Source organism: Anser cygnoides, chromosome 4 (genome assembly GCF_040182565.1).
Source record: "Anser cygnoides isolate HZ-2024a breed goose chromosome 4, Taihu_goose_T2T_genome, whole genome shotgun sequence".
Classification (NCBI taxonomy): domain Eukaryota; kingdom Metazoa; phylum Chordata; class Aves; order Anseriformes; family Anatidae; genus Anser; species Anser cygnoides.
The window spans coordinates 46,377,133-46,399,410 of record NC_089876.1 but is presented as its reverse complement, the minus strand read 5'-3'; the positions used below and the strand labels follow the sequence as shown (position 1 = coordinate 46,399,410).

At 36.2% G+C, this 22,278-nt stretch overlaps 1 protein-coding gene across 4 annotated transcripts in view; it reads left to right on the top strand.

The window, feature by feature from the left end:
* LRBA (LPS responsive beige-like anchor protein) overlaps window positions 1-22,278 on the top strand; it is a 397,410-nt gene that overhangs the window by 322,537 nt on the left and 52,595 nt on the right. For all 4 annotated transcript variants that reach the window (XM_066996727.1, XM_066996728.1, XM_066996726.1 and 1 more), the window contains one exon: window positions 15,665-15,832. In XM_066996727.1, the coding sequence (XP_066852828.1) occupies window positions 15,665-15,832 (168 nt within the window). The remainder of the gene's footprint in view (window positions 1-15,664; window positions 15,833-22,278) is intronic.

Sequence of the window (22,278 nt, the reverse complement as noted above, 5' to 3'; positions counted from 1 at the left end):
TAATTTCCCTATGAGTTAAGCCATGCGGAAATTTGGTATGTTTTGTTCTTATGTAGAGGTTGAAATTTTCCAAAATCATTTCGTGAATAAAATAATATCAATGTTGTCACAATTAAATGATTAATAAAGACCAGTTTAGTTACAAAAGAATAAAATGTAGAAATATGCAGGCCTCTTTCTGAGTCATGCTTGTACTCTGTGGAAAGGCTCTGGTCATTTTATGGTTTGCCTTCATGCAAGGAAATTGGGGAGCATTTTTGTTCCCATAAAATTTGGGATAAACTTAGCCAATTTACAAGAATTTAAGGCATGAATTACCTTAAATTACACAATAAATAAATTCTTTCATCTCAATGACAAAGCTATTATATAAAGTCAATGAAGGTTTTCCTTTATTACTGTTTCAGAACCAGTTAACAGGATAATCAGTTAAGCAGAGTTTCAAGATTCCTCCATGTATGTACATGTACGCAGAGCAAATTTAACTGGATTTTTAGTTTTTGTAAGCAGGGGAATACTGAATGTAGCCTATGATGGTTCCAGTCAAGCATCCTGTATGCTTTCATTTGGAGAATGAAAACACATTCAAAACACATTCAAACATCAAAATTGTTGTGGATAGGACAAGTTACTGACTAGCTGATTGCATGCATCAGCTCAAACAGCGAATCCCAACTTTGTCTAAAAGATTTCTAAGATGGAGTTATTCTGTATGTGTACTTCCATGTCACCCGATCCCTGGAATAGACTCTTAGTATTACTGTAACAGAAGTTTGTTTGGAGAGAGAAAGGGAGGGGTTTTATTGTTTGTTGTTGCTGTTGGTGGTGCTTAGTTGGTTTGGTTCTTTTGCTTTGTTTTGTTTTTAATCTAAATTTTACAATGAATAATTTTCACTATTTATTTATTTATTTATTTATTTTTATGTGGGAAGAGGCAATAGACTAATGTTTCCAAACAGATTTTTGTATGTGTGTATGCATGCCAAGAGAGGCAGTAGAACACACTGTATTACTACATCTCATACAAAGTCCACCTGTATGGGGTGGCTGCATGTATGTCCACTACTTTGATGTTTTGTTTAATTATAAAATGTTCACTTGAATTTACTGACATCCTGGGGAGGGGGAGTCTTTGGAGGAATAAGTGCATTGTAAGCTGGGCAATTAATAAATGGCTGCTAGTATTGCATTAATAAATATTTGTAATATTCTGCATTAAGGCTGATATATTCAACCAGCACTCCTTGTCCTTTGTGCAAGTCCCTGAATGAAATACAGGAGAAACTCAGTAAAACCAGTTTGAGAGAGAAGTTCATTTTACTTTGGATCCTTTTGTAAGAAGCAAACATACCCTAGCTAATCCTTACATCTTAAGAATTCTCTTATTAGCTTGTTATGGAAAACAAACAAAGAAACAACAACAACAAAACATAACATTTTTCAAATGTAACTCTTTAGTTGCATTACCTGTGTATTACCTGTGACAATAATGAACAGGAGAGTAAGACTGAAGTGCAGTTCTTTCTAAGGAGCCCTAGCTGTTTTTACTTTGATCCTCACAGCTTTTGTAATCACTTATTCCAAAACCCACTGTGGTTTGAGGGCAGCAGGCGTGGCATGTAACTGAATCTGGCATTGAATCCAAAAAGTGTAATTAAACAAAATTATCACTTCCTGAATCTTCTTCCACGAAGGCATAAGGAAAAACAGTCTCTCCGTGTTATCACATACATCATTACGGAAATGTATGTGGCTTCGGTAATTTATGAGTGGAAGGCAAAAAAGAGATTTCTATTCAGAAATACAATCCACTGCAGTCATAAGTAACCAAGTCGTATAGTCCTCCTAATGAAGGGTTTGATGAATAACTGTTTTCCCTTTGCCCACTGTACCAATCCTGAAAATTGTCCTATCACCTCCAGTTTATTTCCTATGGGCATAATGTAATACTGTGTTGTATTTAGTTACAATACAATGGAATAAAAGTGTGAAAAGAGTAGAATCAATTATTAAGATACACACTCTAAGCAAAGATCAGATCTGTTCTTTAATTAATAAGACTGCAGTAACATTTATAGATAGTATGCTCTTACATTTTGATGCTATTTCTGGTTCCTTTTCTTAGCTTGCAGGCTAGAAGTTCTTGGCAAAGCTGAATATACAAAATAAATATAAACTGTGCAGCAAGGATGGGTTCCTTAGAGAAAGGGAGAGGAGAAAATGATTTAATGCAATAATGATTTTAGCTATACACAGGCATCCCTTTTTTGTCTCGATTTGTTAAATTACCTGACGTCTGCGTGTGTAATTTAAACAAAATTTTGTTCTCTACTCTTTCTTCCTTCTGAGCTATCTTCTTAGGGAGAAGGATGATAAATGGAAACATAAACACAGCATGAGAATGTGAACTAGTTCCCAAACATTTCAGTGGTTTTTATAAACAACTGGTCATTGTTACCTTTTGCTGGATTACAGTTTCCTTTAGAACAACAGTGCTCTTCAGCTGCATTACAAAGTTGATTCTACATGTTTTAGCGTAGTTGCTTAAAGGCTTTAATGTTTAAATAATGGTTATATAATTATACAATGTTTAAACAATTAGCTTTTAAGTCTAGCAATAAGGCCACGTTTTATACACATACTACCAAAAATGATAATGAAACTGTTTTTTAAAGATACAAACTGACCTCAGAGTGATCAAACACAGTTTAGGGACATTTGTTTCAGTTTTAGGATTTCATTTTTGACATTCTTATTTTCATTTTGAACATGGACAGTGGTTCTCGCCGTTATCTGTGGTTGTCCTATGAACACAGAAGTGATCAGCTGCTGTTTATTTTATTTATTTATTTATTTATTTATTTTTTTAATTTCGGTCCCCCATATTCAGCATTCCTTGTGCATTGTGTGCCCTCTTCTCTCCGATAAGAAGTGCCAGCTTGCATCTCTCTGGTCTACATAAGCACAAAGGGTTGTCTGAGGCTTCAACTAGAGTGCCTTGGAGGGGTAGGATTAACATCATAGTGCATTATTTGTCCCCTAAGCCATCATGGCAGCTGTTGATTTATATTTTGAAACAATTGAAATAACAAAAATTGACACAATAAATCAAGATACGGTTTAGTATTTTGTTTGAATGTTTAAAAAGTCCCTTAATATTTTAGGTCCACTATTTTTGCTTAAGTCATGATTTAATTGCCTTTTTAAAAATACCATAGAATTGCATTTTTAATCTTTATGAACTGAGTTCACACAGTGATTAAGTGAAGAATTGTTTCTATGTGTAATAATTTAACACAGTAGCAGAAGGTTTGTGGATAAAAATTCATGCGTTAAAACTTAAATACTTTTTCTTTCTACTTTATAGGGGCATTTCAGAAACAGTATTTTATACCTATGCTACATTATAATTTTAGATACTGTACTTCTTTAACGACTTTCTAATTTATACAATTTTTGTTTCACTGTCAAAACATTTAATTATATCATGTCTTGAAGGTGTAAAGCTGTCAAATAAATCAGAGGCTCAGTATAAACATTTGGTGAATTGCTTTTGCTACCATACTGTAGTTGTTACCGGGCAGTTAGTGGAACTTTTTTCAAGCATTTACTCAGCAGGTACAGGACAACAGTGGTACAATGAATTGCTGATTGCTTGTAAAACAGCAGGTAGTAATGCCCTCACTCTTTGTAATTCCGCTTTGTAAAATGAAGTGGCGAAGTAGCGTGGCAGAGAAAGCTAGTGTGCAGTGAATATGTTCACTGCCTAAGGGCTGCTGGAGATTGCCAGCCCTGCTCCCCAAAGCGTGCCGTTGTTGCAGATCTCGGTAGCGCAAAACACGGAGCTCCCACCGCTGGAGGGAAGGGGCCGCCTTCAGGCTTTCAGCGTTTGGCAGCGTGGGCACGGAAAACAGCAAACGTGAGGCCGGATTCCTTTCCGAAGGCCCTGGTATTTGTCATTAAAAATAATAATAATGATGAAATAAACAACACACACAGCAAAACCCAAACCAAAAACCAACACGCAGGTATCCCCAAAGTATAGAAGCTTCATATGCGAAGAGAAAAGCATTCTGAAGCAGGTTTTTTACCCATATTTTGCTCTGGGGTTAATGCAACGGCCAGGCTCCCCAAGATGGGGGCTGGACGAAGTAAATTAGTTCTACTTTGAAGCTTTTATTTTCTCCTCCTTTCCAAATGAATGGGGAGGCCCTTGAATGAAAGCTGCTTTTCATTAGCGCCACCAAATACCTATTTGAAAGGACGAGCTCTTTTACCACATACAAACACGAGAGTAAAGGAAAGCTTCCTTTTTCTACCACCAGCCCATCAGCTAAACAGCTCCTCGCCTCTCTTTCCAGTCAGGTGGCTTCAAATCAGAGTTAATGACTCCAGTCATTTATTCCAATCGCCCTCTCGGTATGGCCAGCAGCCCCCTGGTGTGGGGTGGCATGGTTTGAAAGCCACTGCGGGGTCCTCGAGGCTCATTAGTGAGGCTTCTCCCCGCCTGGCTCGGGCTGCCCCCACTCCCCGCTCCCCTCTCTCGGCACCCGGTAACCCTTGCCTGCCCGCTTGCCTTTTGCTCGCCCGGCAGAAGCGAGTGAGCCCGCATGGAGAAAGCTGGGATGAGCACTGGGTTGCAAATCTGTCAATGCCGCCGCTCCCTTGAAACGCGAGTGCTTTGCCCAATGTGTGGAAATGGGGCTTTTTCGTGCAGAAATCCCCCCGTGACATCCTTCCGTGGGTGTGGGTGCGGGAGCACCCTGCCCTGGCCAGGTCCCAGCTCCCCCTGAGGAGATTCCTGCCCACACCAAAGAGCACGAGTGGTCTTGGCCCCTGGCAGGCGAGTTGCTGGCCTCTCCTGAACCTGACTGATGGCAAACTTAATGCTTCTTTTCCTTTTTATTTTTTTTAACTTTTTTTATTTCCCCCCAACAATATTGCAACAAGGTTTCTTTGCTATTTGGCATACATCTGGCATTAAAAAGGAAAAAAAAAAAAGGAAAAAAGAAAAGAAAAAGAAAAGCAACAGCAACTTGTCCTCCAAAATAAAGGGTAGAATTGAACATACAGGCATACTTTTGAAAAACAGTGTTAATTTCCCTTATGCTGTGCCTGTAGGTGAAATACAGACTGACAGTACACGTATTGGATGAGGTATCTCAAACACTTGCCGTATCTCTATGTTATGGTTGTAAGGGTGAGGAGCTTGGGAAACCTCCTGCTTCCCTTCAGCAGCCCCAGAGTGGATGAAGCACTCAGTCCTGGTTCTGAGCAGCACTGACTTTAAGACACGGACTTGATGTTATCCTCAAGCTTATCTTACTCAGGCTGATAAAGCTTGCATGTCAGAGGTATGGGGCTTTATTCAAAATAGATCAGGTATGAGCATTACCCAGAGTCAGAGTAAGTAGTTTTAGTAGAATGTCAGTTGATTAAAACCTTGTAATTTGGTCATTGCTGCTTAAAAACATTGGTGATTTAAAAAAAAAATTTTTTTTTAAACCTTTTGTCTTTTTCCATGCTGGGTAGCAATGCTATATAGATCAGTTGCTTTATGGTTTCCTATGTAAAGACGAAAGGGTAGACTTGTCTCTGGGAGTTCAACCTCTGAACTACAAAATTAATTGGAAGATAGGAGTTAAATACTAGTTTATTGCAGTATAGTTTTATTTTATTTTTATGTTTTTGTAAGCCAATTTCTATGAAGGAAATAATTATATTATTGATACAAGAGAAAATTCTATTTTTTTCTAGAATCTTATTTAACTTATAACTAGAAAAATTTAATTCATTCTAATGTTAATAATGGGCCACATGCTTTTTCAGCGTGTAACCTCCAAACATTAATAGTATTCATCTCCTGCTCCCTTCCCACTAACACGGTTCATGGCAGAGTAATATAAAGGTTATGAAAAGTTTGCTCTCAGCCGGCTACAGAATGTCTGTTGCACTTGGAGGTGTTTACGCCTTGATTTCCTGAGCATGCTCACTATACTCAATATATCACTACTCTTTTTGTGTACAGCTGTCTTAGTGAAAAATGGAAGCTGTTTAGGTGATAGAAAGGAATACAACCTAGAAGAAATTAAACTACCCACAAGAAAGCATTATATCTGAAACTGGTTGAAACTCTATGTGCAACACATGATTAAATTAGAATAAGAAAAGCTAGATTTCACATTTCCTAAGGAAGGGAAATGTAAAAAGTAATTTACAAATATGACCCATTTTCAGTTTGATTTCTTTCAAGCTTTGAACCTGACCCCTAGGAGCTCTTTTTTCTGCTACAAATTCCAGCAGTAGCCAAACTACTCCCAAGGAGTGGGAGACAGCTGAGGGGATCCACTGGGACATGGTGTGGCTCACGGTCAAGCCCGGGACAGGGTCCTCCTTAATCTGAAGACTGGAAGTGCTTGTACCAGAGGGTTTGATATAAGGTGATCTGCCCTTGAGCACCAGCTCATCTGGATCTAGGCTTCCTGGTAGCTTGCTTAGCAAATTTACCAGAACTAGATGTTAAATGAGAACCTGCTGTGTTTGGGCAAGTTTGCAAAGAGCATGTCATTTTCCAAATAGTATCTTCCACCAATCGGCATTTTTTCTTAAATGCTGAATGTAGAAGCTGTGGTGTGAGGGGAGAGAGGGAAGAGCCAGTCCTTCCAACAGTCCCTTCTCTTGTATTTCTTGTGCTGAACAAAAATCTGGTTTGAACAGCAGAAAAGCTTTGAGAACTGTAGAATCTTGTACTGATAATGTCTTTACTGCACAAATTCTCTCTTTCTCTGTCCTGTTTAAGTAATGTTTCTCCTGTGTCATTCTAGTTAAATGCCAACTCTGATAAGTGCAGTGTCTTTGCCAAACATACCTTGTATTATTGTCATCCTAAGCAACCACAGAGAACATCTTTCTAAAAGATCAGAATTTGACAATTTGACTGTTGATAATCATTGCAAGGAAGCAAAACCTGTGCTTATCTATGCGTTAGTCCCGTAGTGGATTACACATTTGTGCCATGTGATGATATAGTGCTGTTTCCCATTTTGTAACTGTTTGATTTATTCAGAAGTGGTACCCTAATTGCCTTTGCAAATCTGTTCTCCAAAAGCTCTTGAACACTTCCTATTCTGAGAAGTCAAATGACAAGATTGAAATGGGTTGTCTGCCTGACTTGCATCTAAACTGTGTTTTAAATTTTAAATTCCTTGACCTTTTGTCGTACTATTTCCTAATCTTAAACAAATTTTTCGAGAACATTTTTTCCCAGAACTGGCTTCAAAGACAAATTAGATTAGTCTCTACAACTCTTCTAAGATGTTTGCTTGTGCTATTTGCAGTGATCTGAAGACCATGTGTTTGCAAGCATTTCTGTCTCTTCTTACATGCATACTAATACTTGTTGATCATCACAGTTCTTGTGAATTGCATATACAGCTGACACATCAAAGCACAGTATAAATGCTGCAAGCTGTTGAAACAGAGCGCAAAAATAAAGCAACAATTGACTTCTAGGGATTACAGAGTAAATCAGAAGGGAAAAATGTATGAGCACATTTAGATGCAAAATACATAGTGAAAAATCACCAGTGTCTCCCAGTGTGAAACGTATTGTGCTGTTGTTAATCAGACAGTATGTGTAGGCTTAAACTTTAATTTGAGGATTAAGTGAGATCAAAACCTGTAGCGCACAGCCTAATACATAACATGAAAGCTGTTTCAAGTGTAGTTTTGTCTGTGCTGATATAAACCTTTTCTGCATTTTGATCACACGAGTTCTGTTCATGTTTTAGACATTTTCTATAACTTCATGACCTTCGCTGTATTCACTAAGTTTCACCATCCATTACATAACAATTATGCAAGCTATATATTCATTTAGAAAAAGTAAGCTAAAGCCCTAACACTGGGTAAGCGTACTCTGGCCATAACACTTTTCTGAATTTCAGTTTCATCTGTTTCTGTCTTCAGTGAAAAAGCAGATGTTTGTTCAGCCTGAAAGGCAAGCAAATATGACATGGTTTAATGTTTTGTAGTGTGTGTTTTGCACCTCTCTGTTACCGAGAAAGAATCTGTAACATGAAAAGGCGAATCTCTCTCTGTTTGCTATGACAAATGCCCCTTTGGAAGTGTGCAGTACTCTGACCTTTCAGTTTGCCTTTGGCTAATACTTGACATTTGGAAGCAACTGTGTTCGTGGTGACAAGGCACAAGGAGATGCCATACAGAAGACCTCTGGTTAGGGGTATGCGAGGTAGCTGAAGTGTTGGAAGCCATGTACCTGCATTAACCTGAGAGAAAGGTTGTGTTAGCTTGGCAGCATGCTGTGCTAACCTGATGGCACAGCCCTGCTGCCAGCTCAGTCAGCTCTGTCAGTACCCAACACTGCACTGTGAAATGTAGTCATATCTTGGGGGATTTTGTTGTTTGGTTTTTTAATACAAAACTTCATTTAAACTAATTTGACTGAGCCAACTGTCAGCTGTGTGGTTAACAGTCTGTGCTTCCATGGGTAATAGGTTCCAGATCCAGGCTGTCAGTCTTCGTGCAGGCAAGTGCTGGAGGAACTGAGAGGAATTACTGATTTTCAGGGAGGAGGGAGCTTCCTGCCTCCTTTTGGTGCTGTATGTGAGGATTTTCAAAAGGGATCCTCATCCAGCCTGTCTTGGGCTTTGGACGTTGCTGATATTTTCCGAGGAAGAGAATCCTCCAACAATGTAGCAGGCATTTTAAGCATGGAAAAAAATTCAGGGCTGGGAAGAGGTGGAAATGGTGGAAATCACCAGCACTTCCTGCTGTTACAAATACTTGCTTTTAGCCATATTTCTAGCAAGAAATGCTTATAGTTATCTAACCAGTTGTGTTTAGATTTTCTGTGTATCTCTAGAGAAGGACAAATGCAAGCCCCATATGTATCAGTGTTATCATGCTTATGAATAATAGCTGTGTGATTCTACGACTGTAATTAATTATGGCTTTTATATATTATTTTTCATGTAGGGGAGTTTAATAAAGTCCTCATGATCCTTTTTTGTTCCTATCACAAGTCTTCTGAGTCTTCTGGCTGAGAGGAAATCCAGCTATTAGGAAGGGGTCATTGCTGGTATGCCTTTTGAAAAGCATCTGTTTTCTTACGGAGCCAGTTGGCTGAGACAGGTTTTGCCCACTCTTTCTTTTGGTGGGGAAGGTAGTATTGTCACAACCATCACTGCTGGAATATGTGAACAAGTGAGGTAAGCCAGCATGTGAATTTATAGTTCATTAACTGTCAAGTACCAGTGGACATGCTCAGGGAAAAAGGTATACCGATGACATGTAATGTGAGCAAATCAGCACTTATTCAGTGTGACGTTATAACTGCACTGCTTTTGGCACGCATGTTGGCTTTCTTTAATCTGCTTTTGGTTTCTTTACACTGTAGTGTCATCTTTTGAATCTTGTTTTTAAGTTTGGCTCTCCAAATGTTCTAATAGCCATATGCTTGTTTCTTCTTACAACGGATAACATAAGAGATCCTACAAGCCTGGCAGGAGGCTTCACTTTGCCCTTCTAAATTGTTCTAATATGAAGGCCGTGAAGTTGCTCATGAGTAAAGTTAAGCAATTGTGTAAATGTTTCCACTGTTGACACTTTGAGATAGATGTCTAAACTTTGAAACTTAACAGTAGAAATGCAGCATTTGGTCAGTTTATCTATATACTGGTTGTGGTAAATTGCAGCAATTTTGCCTTAAAATATTGCTCTCAAATTTGCAGGTTATCGTGGGTATGCTTAGCCAATTGCATATACTAAGAAATATATTTTTTAAGGGTGATCACTGTCCTTAACAGAAGAACAGCTAAGAATGCTTCAGGGCAAGTTTTCATATTCAGTTAAATCTTTTATTCCTGCACGTAGTGATAGACATTTCAGTTGAGGTTAAAGCCAAATTTCAAAGGAAAAGTAGCTTTCATTTTATGAAATATATAACAGCTGTCTGACTTGTCTGTTTTCAACTACAAAATGACAGTTGGGGGCTGACTATAGAAATTGCCCAAAGACATACTCAAGATTTTTAGGTAAACATTCTGCTAATTCACTCTTGTTTTGGTAATAATTACATAAATTCAAGTGAGATCTTGAGTCATTAGATTGCAAAATATTTTTCATTGTTTACATACTGTTTATGCAGAATGTATCTCACCAGAAAATGCTTTTTCATTCAGTTACACTATTACACAGAAATTCTCTGTTGTCATTACTTAGTACCTTATTGATAAATACAGAGAACTAGAGGGAGCACAGGAAGAGAAGTTTATCTTCCAGAGGTCTCTTAAGTATGACCTTCTCAGGTTTTGATACTCTTTGTTCTTTAAGATCAGTCTTGTATAAAACATGAGTTAAAACTATTTATTAAGATGGTATTTTCCAGAGTTCTTTTTTTCTATTTTATCATGGTATTGGTGACCCGTAACAGAAACAAAATAAAATGCTAACTTTGGTTGTAACACTAATGAAGAATGCATTGGCAGTTCACTTCTGGGCAGTATTTTAAAATAAAGGGAACACAAATTAAAGGCAATGAGAATGTTCATGTAACTTAAGATGTAAAATAAGTGCTGTCTGTCTAAAGTATTTAATTTTTAATACAAATTGCAAAATACAGTAAATAAAACTCTGTGTAGTATAGTTGTAACAATCCGCTTGGAACAGTTATGTAGCAGCAATTCAGAAACCAGCGATCATGTAAAAAGCTTTGTGTCTGTTTCATCCTTTTGAAATTTGCATTACCTCATGCAAAACTCTGAGTTTTCTCCTTAGTATGTCTGCTGTCCTCTTCCTCCTCCTCCTGATATCTTCAAGGCAGGCTGGAATTCAGTATCTTTCTAGTAGATTTTTATACTCTTTTTTCTTTTTTTTTTTTTCTCCTCAGCTGTATACCCAAGTGATCAAATAGTGTTTCTGGTGAAAGTGTAGTTGGTAGCTTACTTCTGAATACTAGTGGTCACTGAGCAACCTCAAAAGATAAAGCCAGCACTTAAAGAGTTACTGTGTTATTAGGAGGACAGGAAATCTGGCAACTATTGCAGAAACTAGACCTAATGGTGCACACAAACAATTTGTCAGTCTTGGTAAATGTGAATAGCTTTCCGCAAAGTGGCTGCTTTTGCTTTGTTTGAACAGCCTAAACTTTTCCTTTTTGGACTTTAAATCTTAGAAGTGAAATGTGATCCACATATTGAATCAAAATCATTTAATTCAAAACATATTTTGATTGGAACAAAGTTGACATGGAAAGAAACTCTAGAATAATAATAATAAAAAAAAAAAGTTGAAAGGACTTTCTATCATATATTTAGCAGGAAAATTTGAAACAGTTCTAATTAGGCTGAAAAAGCCAGCCTTCTTCGTTGTAACTTACAAAGGTCATATATCAATGTTAAGGCAGCATTACCAGCTAGTGTCTGAAAGTCTGCACATGCAATATGTGCAAACCAATGTTAGGTTTGTTTTTTTTTTTTTTTTTTTCAAAAGTATGTGCACAGACATACTTCCAAGCCAGAATACATACTTAAAGACTTTGAAGTAGTTACCTCGTACTTCTGTTACGTGGGTGCTTTGTGGTTACTCAGGAAGAGAATTTTTCACATCAAAATTATGTTTGTGCTAAAAATGTGTGAAATCCTAAATCCTGCTTTTCTGTTCATACATTAATATTTTTCAAATGTAGTGTGTTTTCTTTTAAAAAGTCTATTATTTTAAGTATTACAAAGGAGATTCCTTACTTCAAAGAGAAATTAAAATACTTAGCCCCTTTGAGATAATAGGCAATTATTTGTACTTGAGATTGGTAATTTCTTACTAGCCAAAGTAATATTTTCCTGGATTTTTTATAATTGCATGAATAGGAAAGATTATTCATGTTGGAGAAACAGTTTTGTTGTCTAATCAAAAGTTTCTACTTTAATTTTAATTACGTAAAACATTTCGTATAGGTAGGACTTCTTTGCTGTCTCTGTCTAGTGCAAAGAAATACAGTTAATACTTCCATCTGATTTCAGCATTGGCACATCCCAATCTCAAATATATATTCATTTTTAACAGACATAATTTCATATGCTGTATGTCCTTACAGGCGAACAGAAATAAAAGAGAAAGAAAAGTAGAGAGCAAAGGCCTGTGTTAGTTACTTTACAGGTACAAATTTTGATTCCAGAGGTATAACATTTTTTGGGAAAATATATCATAATAAATGGTCAGAGTATTTCTATTCAAAAAAAAGGGAGGGGGGGAAATCTTTTCTAATGTGCTAGTTTTGTATTTCCATCGCTCTGATTGTGTTTTGCTAGATTGTTTGTATCGATGTTGCACTGATAGTCTTCAGCAGATTATTCTCCATTCATTCCTTTCAGAAAACAGGGCATAAAAAGATGCGCACAAAATAAAGCATTTCAGAGTTGTTCTCAAAGAAGTAATTTTAGTTACACTTAGTGATATCAGATTGTACATCTGAAAAATATTTATGAATAAACAAACATTTCCTGATAAGATCAAAGCTTCAGTGTTTCAATGTTTCTGAAGCGTTTCTACCTTGGGAATGGAGAAATGAAAGTTACTAATAGGTGTTTGTGTTTGACATCTGTATACTGTACTTTTTAGCGTATCTCAAGTGTTTTAGTCTCTGCCTAATAGATCTCATTAAAGAAACAGATATCAACCCCAAGACAGTTTGTCAAAGTTAATACGAGTCCCTGTGGACAGAATTGACAATTTGTGTGGGGCTTCACGTGACAGTCTTTTCATGGTCTTATTTGCTCCTTAACAATTGGGCATTAGGCACTGATTTATTTTACAATAACTCAATAGGACTGAATATTACTGTGTTAGGCTGGACATTTTAGAGGATTTTCTTGTTTTACATGTTTTACCGTGAGCATGCAGTGGGTGTAAATGATGTACTCAGCCTGCAGTGGGAGTGCTGGCAATTGATTGGGTAGCTTTAAGAGCAGCCTGGGAAGGATACTAGGATCCCATAGCTACATGCCATATTTAACTAGAGCCTTAATGAGCACTGTCTGTCCTAGACGCTTAAGTAATCCTAAATGCTTAGCATTCTATACCCTTGGTTTAGTTTTGCAAGAGGCAAATGCTAACAGTAAAAAGTTTTTAAAGAACTCCTTTTTAGTACTTTATGCACGTTGGAACTTTTTCACTTTTCAGATTTTTTTTTAAGCAGTGCCCCTCTTAAATTGTATATACCAGTGTGCTTATAATGCACATCACACTCTGGTACCTTGTGTTGTTTTCCTTGAAAATTTGCTTTATTTTTTAATCAGTGTACAGTCTGCTAACTATTGTTCCTCTATCAGTGGGGTTATAGAATAAGCACCTCCCTGCAACCAACAGCTTAACTGTGTATCTGAAATGACAGGCAAGCTTATTTATCGTCTGAATTTGTGTGCTATATTTGGTCTGTCCTTCAGGGCCCTGGGTATTGATGTTGACTGTAGTCATTTTTTGTTTAGCCGTTGTAGCTGTGATTTGGCAAATGAGGAAGATGGTCTAAAATGGCCTAATATGGAAAAAAGAAATAAAAGAGAATGGTCTAGTTTTGAATCTGTTTAAATTACAAGTGTAAATTATTTGTAAACTTGAAAAAGAAAAGTACTTCCCGGATGGCTACAAACCATTCCAGGAAAAGGCAAAGAGTGTGTTTTGGTTCTGCTTTTTTAGGAAAAGTCAGATTTAGGTGTCTGTTAATCTGTGGAGATTGCAGAATGATATTCCTTTAGTTATTCATGACCAGGTGCTTTGTGAGTGTAGTACAACCCATTACAAATCTAGCTTTTGAGGAAAAGGAAAAAGGAACAACCTCTGCACATACTAAACATAGATATTAAAAAAAAAAAAAAGTCACAGGTCCTTAAAACTATTTTTTCCTGACACTAAATAGTTGTAATGATAACAGTAAGTATGTTCTAGGGTTAAAAAATTTTAGCAGGATAGCAAGAAAATTAATTCCTATCATTGTCATTTGCTGAGCCCTGTAGGATTTTATGGCTGCACATTGTAGTATTATGGACACTCATGAGACTCCTGACTGGTTTTATCTTATTAAACAATTTTGAAATCATTAATTTTTAATTGGTCTGCATGTGGTTTTTTATAGTTTTAATTGTGTGTCTGTGTCTAAACATTTTTTTAATTTAAAAACAAACAAACAAAGAAAAATAAATTAAAAAAAGCATGAAACATCCTGTCTAAGCATATATGTTATAGGGTATTTCCATATGATCATCCGAAGAGTTACTATCCTTTGTGGTAATTCATTTTAAAGAATGCTTTCAGCAGTTCAATAGCTGGGAATCCTAATAAAAAACAATAATAAAAAAAGAATGATATGAAGTAGGAGATACGTACAGGTCTTTTCTTGATTGAAAGTTCTAATTAAGTGAATCGAGGAAAATTAACTGAAATTAGCTGTCAGAAAGTCACATTTAAATGAGTGATGATCTGGCGTGGCAGTAAACATTTAAATGATATAAATTGCCATTTAAGTGTATGGTTTAATGTTTGTCATGCATTAATATGACACGAGGCTGCAGTGACAATCAAGCAGCTTGCTCTAATTTGAACATATTTAGAGCTTTTGTGTGGTGTGCACCACACAAATTAAGACAATTGCTGTTTTTATGTGTCAATTTAAATGTTGTTTTCAGGCATCAGTTAATGAAACAAACCCATCATTTTTGTGTGCAACTTGCAGAGTGATTTCCTTGGTTTTCAGATTAATTTTAACTTCCTCTGCTCAAAATTAGGAATTTCCTTTACAAGGAAAATGCTATTAGTTTCTTTAGATGAAGAGATTATCAGACTCTGTTGCATTGTTTCATCTACTCATTAAAATAAAAAAGATATTGAATCCTCTGTGTGAAATAGTGAAAACAAATTCTGCTAGCAATTTAACCTAGGTGAATTAACTCTTTAGATTACAATGATTTTTAAGTCATCTTTTAATATATTTGTACTATTTCTAATACCGTTATGGAGAGATTCATTACGGTTTAGATGCTTTTGTTTGGGGGATTGGTTTGTAACTGGATAACATCTTCAGGAAAGTGGCTTTATCATTCAGCATCCTAATACCATTTCTGTAAAGGCTTATCTAAGAGACATATACAAGAAATGCATAAAAGTATTAGCAGGCTGATATTTCAGCATTTAAATATTTTGTACCCTGACACTCCTAGTTAGTTGAGTTTTCCTGGATCTGTCAGTCTTCTGTCCGTCTGTCACAATCAGATTAACATGCTGTTATTATTCATTGTGAAGATCACACATAGAAAAAACACAACTGTATTTTGAGAGTTCATGAAAACTTAGCCTGTCTGCCTATAAATGCATAAATGCTTTCCACGTACTGCTTTGCTCTTATTCCCACTATTATAGTGTAAACAGCAAGATCTTACAGTGAGCGGGAAGTAGAGTAGGGTTAGTCAGGAGACCCCGTCATCTCTTGCAGGGCCTTTTTTTTTAAAAAACTATAATTTTAGACTATTGTTATCAATTTTGTAGTGAGACTTGTTAAGATAATTTTGTATGCTATTCAAAATATGCTTCTGCTACTAAGAAATGATGACTATCTGTCAAACTCAAGTTTATATACTTTGTGTGTTTTTTTTTACAGGCATTAGAAAGTGAGTTTGTTTCCTGCCAGCTTCATCAGTGGATTGATCTGATTTTTGGCTACAAACAGCAAGGGCCAGAGGCTGCTAGGTCCCTGAATGTATTCTACTATTTGACTTATGAAGGAGCTGTTAATTTAAGTTCAATAACAGATCCTGTATTGAGAGAGGTAAGTTTGTACTTCAAATCTAGAAAAGCAAAATCTTTGTTAACCTTTGGTACTGTTGAAAGTGTAAAGACTCCACATTGTTTAGGTCTACCAGTGAATGCTCAAATCTTTGCTTTCTCTTGTGGTTTGGCTACAGGCCAGACAAATGCAAGGTGCCTGAACCAGTCATCACAGCATGCAAAAGTAGAACAAGCACGCAAGTTGTTCTTAAACTTTATGCACCTAGATTCAGCCACACCAGTATGAGAATAAATGTTCAAGGACTGCTTTATTTGCTCTGAGGGCAGTCGTTCTTCTCACTAATGCAGGATCTTAATGGAAGAAGACTGTGGGCAATCTTGGTTTGCACTTTTGAATTAAATTCCACAGTTTTAACAATTGTCTTTTAATGCAATCCTGCATATGGAGTGCATATCAAGCACTCTATAGTTTTGTAGCTTCCATTATTTTTATTTAGCTTGCTATCAAATTAATACTAACTTGTCCTGTATTTTTGATAAGCAAAAGTAAATATTTGAACTGTGGAAAGATTGTGTCTTTTACTCAGGCTCATCACCATTGAGAAAAATCTATTTGATAAAATATCTTAATGTTACTGTGGGCTTGAAAACAACTCCCTCCTCCACCTGAACAGCTGTTTTCCAAAAGAAAAAAAAAAAGAGGGTGTGGGGAGGGTGATTAAAAGCTATTTTTGAGAGGTTTTACTTCCTCTGTTCAGTCAATAGACCAGAACTAAAAATAGCTGTAAGTATATCAATTAGAGAATAAATGTAACTGGTACTTTGCAGTAAAATATTCTAAGTCACTGAGAACAAAGTGATATGAATGCTGTTAACAATTTTGTTTAAAAGTGTGGCTAGATGTATACCAGCAGAAAATGTATTTGCAAACAGGTTAAAAAAGAAAGAACAATTATATTTCTATTTACAAATGTTAGGCTTGAAGTTCACTGTAGAATTGTAGACTAATCCTAAGGTAAGTTTCTTGTCATTGTTTGTTGAAAGAAGGCGAGAGAAGTAAGTGATTATTATTTTCAATAATACTATTTTTTCTGTACATACAGCCATCTGACTGTTGGGACACCTTGACACCCTCTGTAGAGAAAGTCATGTCATAGCAACAGTGTGGGTTGTGGCTGGCAGGAAAGTGGGGCAGTGGAAAGGCTTGGGGGTATGCAGGGCATGTAGAGGTACGTGAGGACTGGGTTAGTAGCAGAAGTTATGGCTGGTTGTCAGTGTTATTTGGGCTGCAGACAGTCTGCAGACTTCATCTTGGTCCACTTGGAGCTAAAATACAGACATTGCACATTGTTGCATTCCAATGAGCTAAGAAAAAATACATTGGAATGTTTGGCTTTTAAGGAAAATTGTGTTAACCAGGTTTGAAACAGTTATTGACCCACAGATACTAGTTGATACTGTTCACCCTGTCATTTTCTCATTTCATTGATAATGTTTATCACTGTTTCCTTGTACACTGATAAGGAAATACGCTTACAATGTAATAGTATTTATTGGACTCTTGAAGTGGTAGGTTTAAGTGTGAGCTCAAAAAAAAACATAGGCTGGGTATTGTGTAAAAATTCATATTAGTTCAGTCTTCATCCTTAATTTTGATACACCTATGGGAAATATAGGTTAGAGAGTATGTCTTCAGATATTTTATATTATTATTTGATTTTATTTTTTATGATTCACACAACATAACATAAATGTAACTTTTTACTAAGGCATGTATTTTTTAAAGAAGTGAAATGATGAAGCTAGAAATTGAAGTAATACTAATCAAAAGAGCAGCTTTCCAGACACACATTTTACATAGTTTTGAATTTTTCTAGAGCAGCTCTATTATCAGTTTAACTGTGATCTCTTTTCCTTGTGTCATAGCCTGAAAAAAAAAAACAACACTAGTTTAAGAACAACAAAGTAGTTACAAATCTATCTGGAAGTGTGGATTGTCTCAGTTAGAACGGCATTTTGTACCTCTATAAATATATTAATATATTTTGTTACCAAATCTTTTGAGTATGGCTTTTTTTTTATGTCACTTCTACGTTTCTTATTTCTGATTTGTTCTGTACTGGCTGAACTGTGTAGCATATTAAAATGAAAACAGGAGAGGGAGAAATCACTGATGTTGAGTTCATAATAATGGAGTAGCTTAGCAGATGCAGAATTTTGAAACACTACTGATGGTGTAAAAAATACGTACTGATAAATGCAGACAGCAGAATGAATGTTATCTGTAGTAGTTTTATTCTGTGTTATTTGAAGATTGGTCCAATAGAATATCTTTATTTAGCATTTTTCAGCCTTATTTTTAAGCTGGTCTAAGGATATTCCAACAGTAGAAAGATTCCTGGTTAGTAAAGCATCCTTTCCTACTTATATTTATTTTGTAATAGCATATTTTGTATTGTATACACGTGTATATGTAATTTGAAATGGTACATATGATCAGCTCTGGTATGATACTGATAACCGTGCAAAGAGATTTAATGAGTGTCATCACCAATGGTGAGTTATTCTGTTTTTACTTGTGAGTAAAGATGAAAGTAATAAAAAATCTGCTTGTGTGTATATCTATGTGCATAATCATTCTATATCTATGTGCTAAATGAATTTATCATGCACCTTTGACAACCTCACCTTCTTCCTGCTTACTAATCCATCTCCCTGAGGACCTACGCTAACATTCTGTACTGCCAAGCAGCTTCAATCAGCATTTATTTTTCTCCTTCAGTCAGCTTGCCAGAAAATATTTCTTCTTTTCTCCACCAAATTCCCGGTTAGAGGTCGAATGAGTTTCTGATCTGGACAATTAATAGTATTTTTAGGCAGGCATGACACCACAGGTTTACTGTCTGTTTATTAAGTAAGTATTAAACCAGAAATCTTATTCTAGATTTCTGGGTTTTGGAAAGGATGCTTTAAGCTTTCTCCTTGCGATGAAGTTCAAGGTTTGGGGCTTTAAATCCTGAAAATTGTAGTGGAATATATATTTTTCTTTGCAAACCTGAAAAAAGGAGAAACTTCTATATTGCAAGTTACCCAGGCTTAGGTATCATATGGAAATAATAGTATGTGTTTAAACCATGGCAATTTCTCCACTAAGACAGTCTCTGAGTATATACGCTGCCAAGCCTGGACCACATCAGTAATGAGAAGCCCGTGATGTTTCTGAAGTATCTTCACAGATATGTGTGTGGATATCGGTGACCTAACTCATCAGGAGAGGCCACACACAGAATAATAGTGGAAGGAACTGAGGAGTGGAGGAGTTCAGGTTAATGCAGAATTTCCTTAGGTCTCCTAAATGGCTCCAACTGGCACCTTTATTTTTATAGGCAGTCAGGTTATATATATTACAAGAAGGAAGCACTCGTCTAGGAAGGAAAACTACTTGATTAAAACCATATTCCAACTTTATTTCTTTTTTTTTTCTTTTTTTTCTTTTTTTTTTTTTTAACTGAAAATGTAGAACTTTTACATCCTCTCATACTGCTGTGAACAATTTTTTCCTGCCATTCTTTCTGCCTATGGGAATAAAGGATGTAAAGTATTTTGAAAGGATCTGACTTCTATAATCGAAAATTTTAAACTAAAATGCAAACCATGGGCCACATGCTACCTTTTGGCAGATAAACCCTGGGGAGTGCAAAGCTTGCATAATTCAAAGGCAAATCTCAGGAGGGGGGGAGCAGATCAAGAGAGGAGGGTTTGAGCTGGAGCCAGTGGGGGAAGGGAACAACTGGAGAAGCAAGGCAAGGGATCCAGTACATCTGCTGCCATATCTGTGCACAAGTCATCCCTGCAGAGACCATTCCTTCATTCACTTCTTTTTTTCCTCAAGCCATTTTAGCAGTGTTGTCATCAACTCTGGTCCTTGTACTTGTGTATCTCTCTGAAAGAGGTTCTAACTGCAAAGGGATGTTGCTGTTAGTTGACAAGCAGTAAATATCACATCTCTTTCCTGTGGAAAATATGGTATTTGCCAGCAGAAGTATGCTATATTACTACCTTCTGTTGACTCTGTCTTGAAAAAAACTATTCTGATCTGAACTTGCAATCATAAAATTTGCTGTGAAGGGTTTTTTTGTGCCTGCATGGAAGAGGTAAGAAGTCACAGTACCACAGATAAATGTCATCCAGCGGCTCTGGAGAGAATTTGCATCACCTTCTTATCACAAATTCTGCTCTCTTTTTGAAACAGCTGTCCAAGTTTTTTTGCATTTTTTTTTTTTAAGATAGAATTAGTTCTATGCCATTCAGACAAGCAACTGATGAAGGAGTGAAGTAGAAAATAATTTGTATCTTGGACTAATTTATATTCTATTACTTTCTTTGTCAGCAGAATAAAAATTTCTGTTGTCTCTAGCATAGAGTAAGGGAAGACCATCATGAATTTGGGCTCCACTTGGAGTTTATAATTAAAAGTCCTTTTCTCCGCTCGTACCCCTCTGTGGCTAGCATAAACACTAGATAAGCTTAAAGAAAAGAGATTATAGCCAGAAGTCAAAAAATTACTTGGAGAATATATTGATTTACTACAGGAACCCCTCAGCTTCAGGAGGTATACAAAATTATGTATCATACTTATCAAAAAGCACCTAACCGTATTCTCTGAAAAAATTTTAAAATATCATATGGCATGATAATTGTAGGCAATAATTAAGGAAGACTGATGATTTTAGAATTAGCAATAATAGTTTGAAAAACATGAGAGTGAGACCCATCCAATTACTATCCCATGTACTTTCATTACAAAGTAACTTGCACTTAGCCTTAGATGATTCAGTTGTTTTATACTTCTTCCTTTGGAAAGAAGGTACCATTTTGTTATATGAAGGTAGTCTGTTTAACATTAGGAAGCACAGCTTTCTCCATTCTATTGACACCTTTCTTTCTACCATTGATATTTTATTTCCATATGAACTGAGGAGATTAAGAAATTGTGAAGAATCAGTTTGGACATAGCATTTGGTATGTTATTTCAATGTGCCACTTCTGATTATATAAAGAGAGGAAATTATTCTTTTTATTTTCTGTTTTAAGGCATATGGCATAAATTATTTAATGGATAATAGCTTTTAAATGTTACCCCAGATTAATATCGTTGGGTAAGTTTTATGCATCTTAGACCTATCTCTTATGAGTCTAATTTTATTTTTAAATATTTACAATTTGAGAGACTTCTGTGCTTTCCAAAAGAAGCTACAAGGATGTTTAGTTTACATGACCCCAGTTTCATGACAGCAGTAGCAGATCTGATATCTTATCCCAGAGAAAGCATTTTTGGCCTCTCTTTTAGCTGTGCTCATGGTGGGAGTTAATAGCATATTTCAGCTCTAACTCAGCTGGAGAACTCTGACAGCAGTGAATCTTTCACAAAGTATAAACACAATTTGTATTTATAGCATAGTTAACATTTACTAAATAGTTGGGAAAATGATCAGTCTGGTTTTAGCAGGTTGGGCAACAGTCTTTGTTGTGGCTGTGATGAGTTTTAAAAAGTGGGATAAAGTGATTATAAAATACTGTCACAGAGCAGTAAATTTAAATGTGTTGAATTCTGTAAGTAACGAATTTATGCAGGCAAAATTCAAGCTGTTGTTGAAACAATCACTGAATCATCTCTGGCCAGAAGTGTGTTGCACAGATGGTATGCTTGACGTTGTGCAGCACAGGAACAGCGTGAAAAGCCAAATAAATGTTAAGACTTGGTCTAGTTCTAATTGAAAATCAGTATTAAAATATCATATGCAACCAGAGTTAAGAAGAATATATTTAAAGTAAGCATACTGATTTCATGGCTGAGGAGAGCTGGACTTGTCAACTGCAAGCAAATGCTGATCTGATGGAAGACGGAGAAAAATAGCATAGTGAAGATAGAGCCTCAGTTGCCGTTGTAGGTGAGCAGTTCCCTCTATTGCTTGAAATCAGCTTGTTGAGATGTTGGGATTCTCCCAGGAAAAGATGAGTATTTTCTTCTGCTTAAAAGGAGTATTAAAATAACAAGAGCACCAGTACTGCCACTGGTCCATATTATTTACCTATGAATTCTCACATCTCAGCTCTCACTGTGACTTATCTGTGGTGTTTGAGTAAACAGGCAACCTGAATATAATCAAGTGTTCGCTGTGATATCTGGGAGGTGTGGCATTTCCTTGATTCTATTTAGCCCAGAGTTTGACATGACAAATGGGGTTTTATTGCCCTTTGTCTTAACTTATGTATTAAGTAAATTGCTTAGAAACTGACATAAAAGTATTCAGCTAGGTTTCAATCCAGAAAAATAGCTGACCTGAATGTTCTCTTCATTACAGAATAGATCCTAATTTTATTTGATGCTTCTACTTTTGTATCCAAGAGGAAAAAGTGTGATATTTTAGAGTTATCTGAAGTAGGACTGAGATGCCTGATTAACAAAATAAGAATCAAACAACT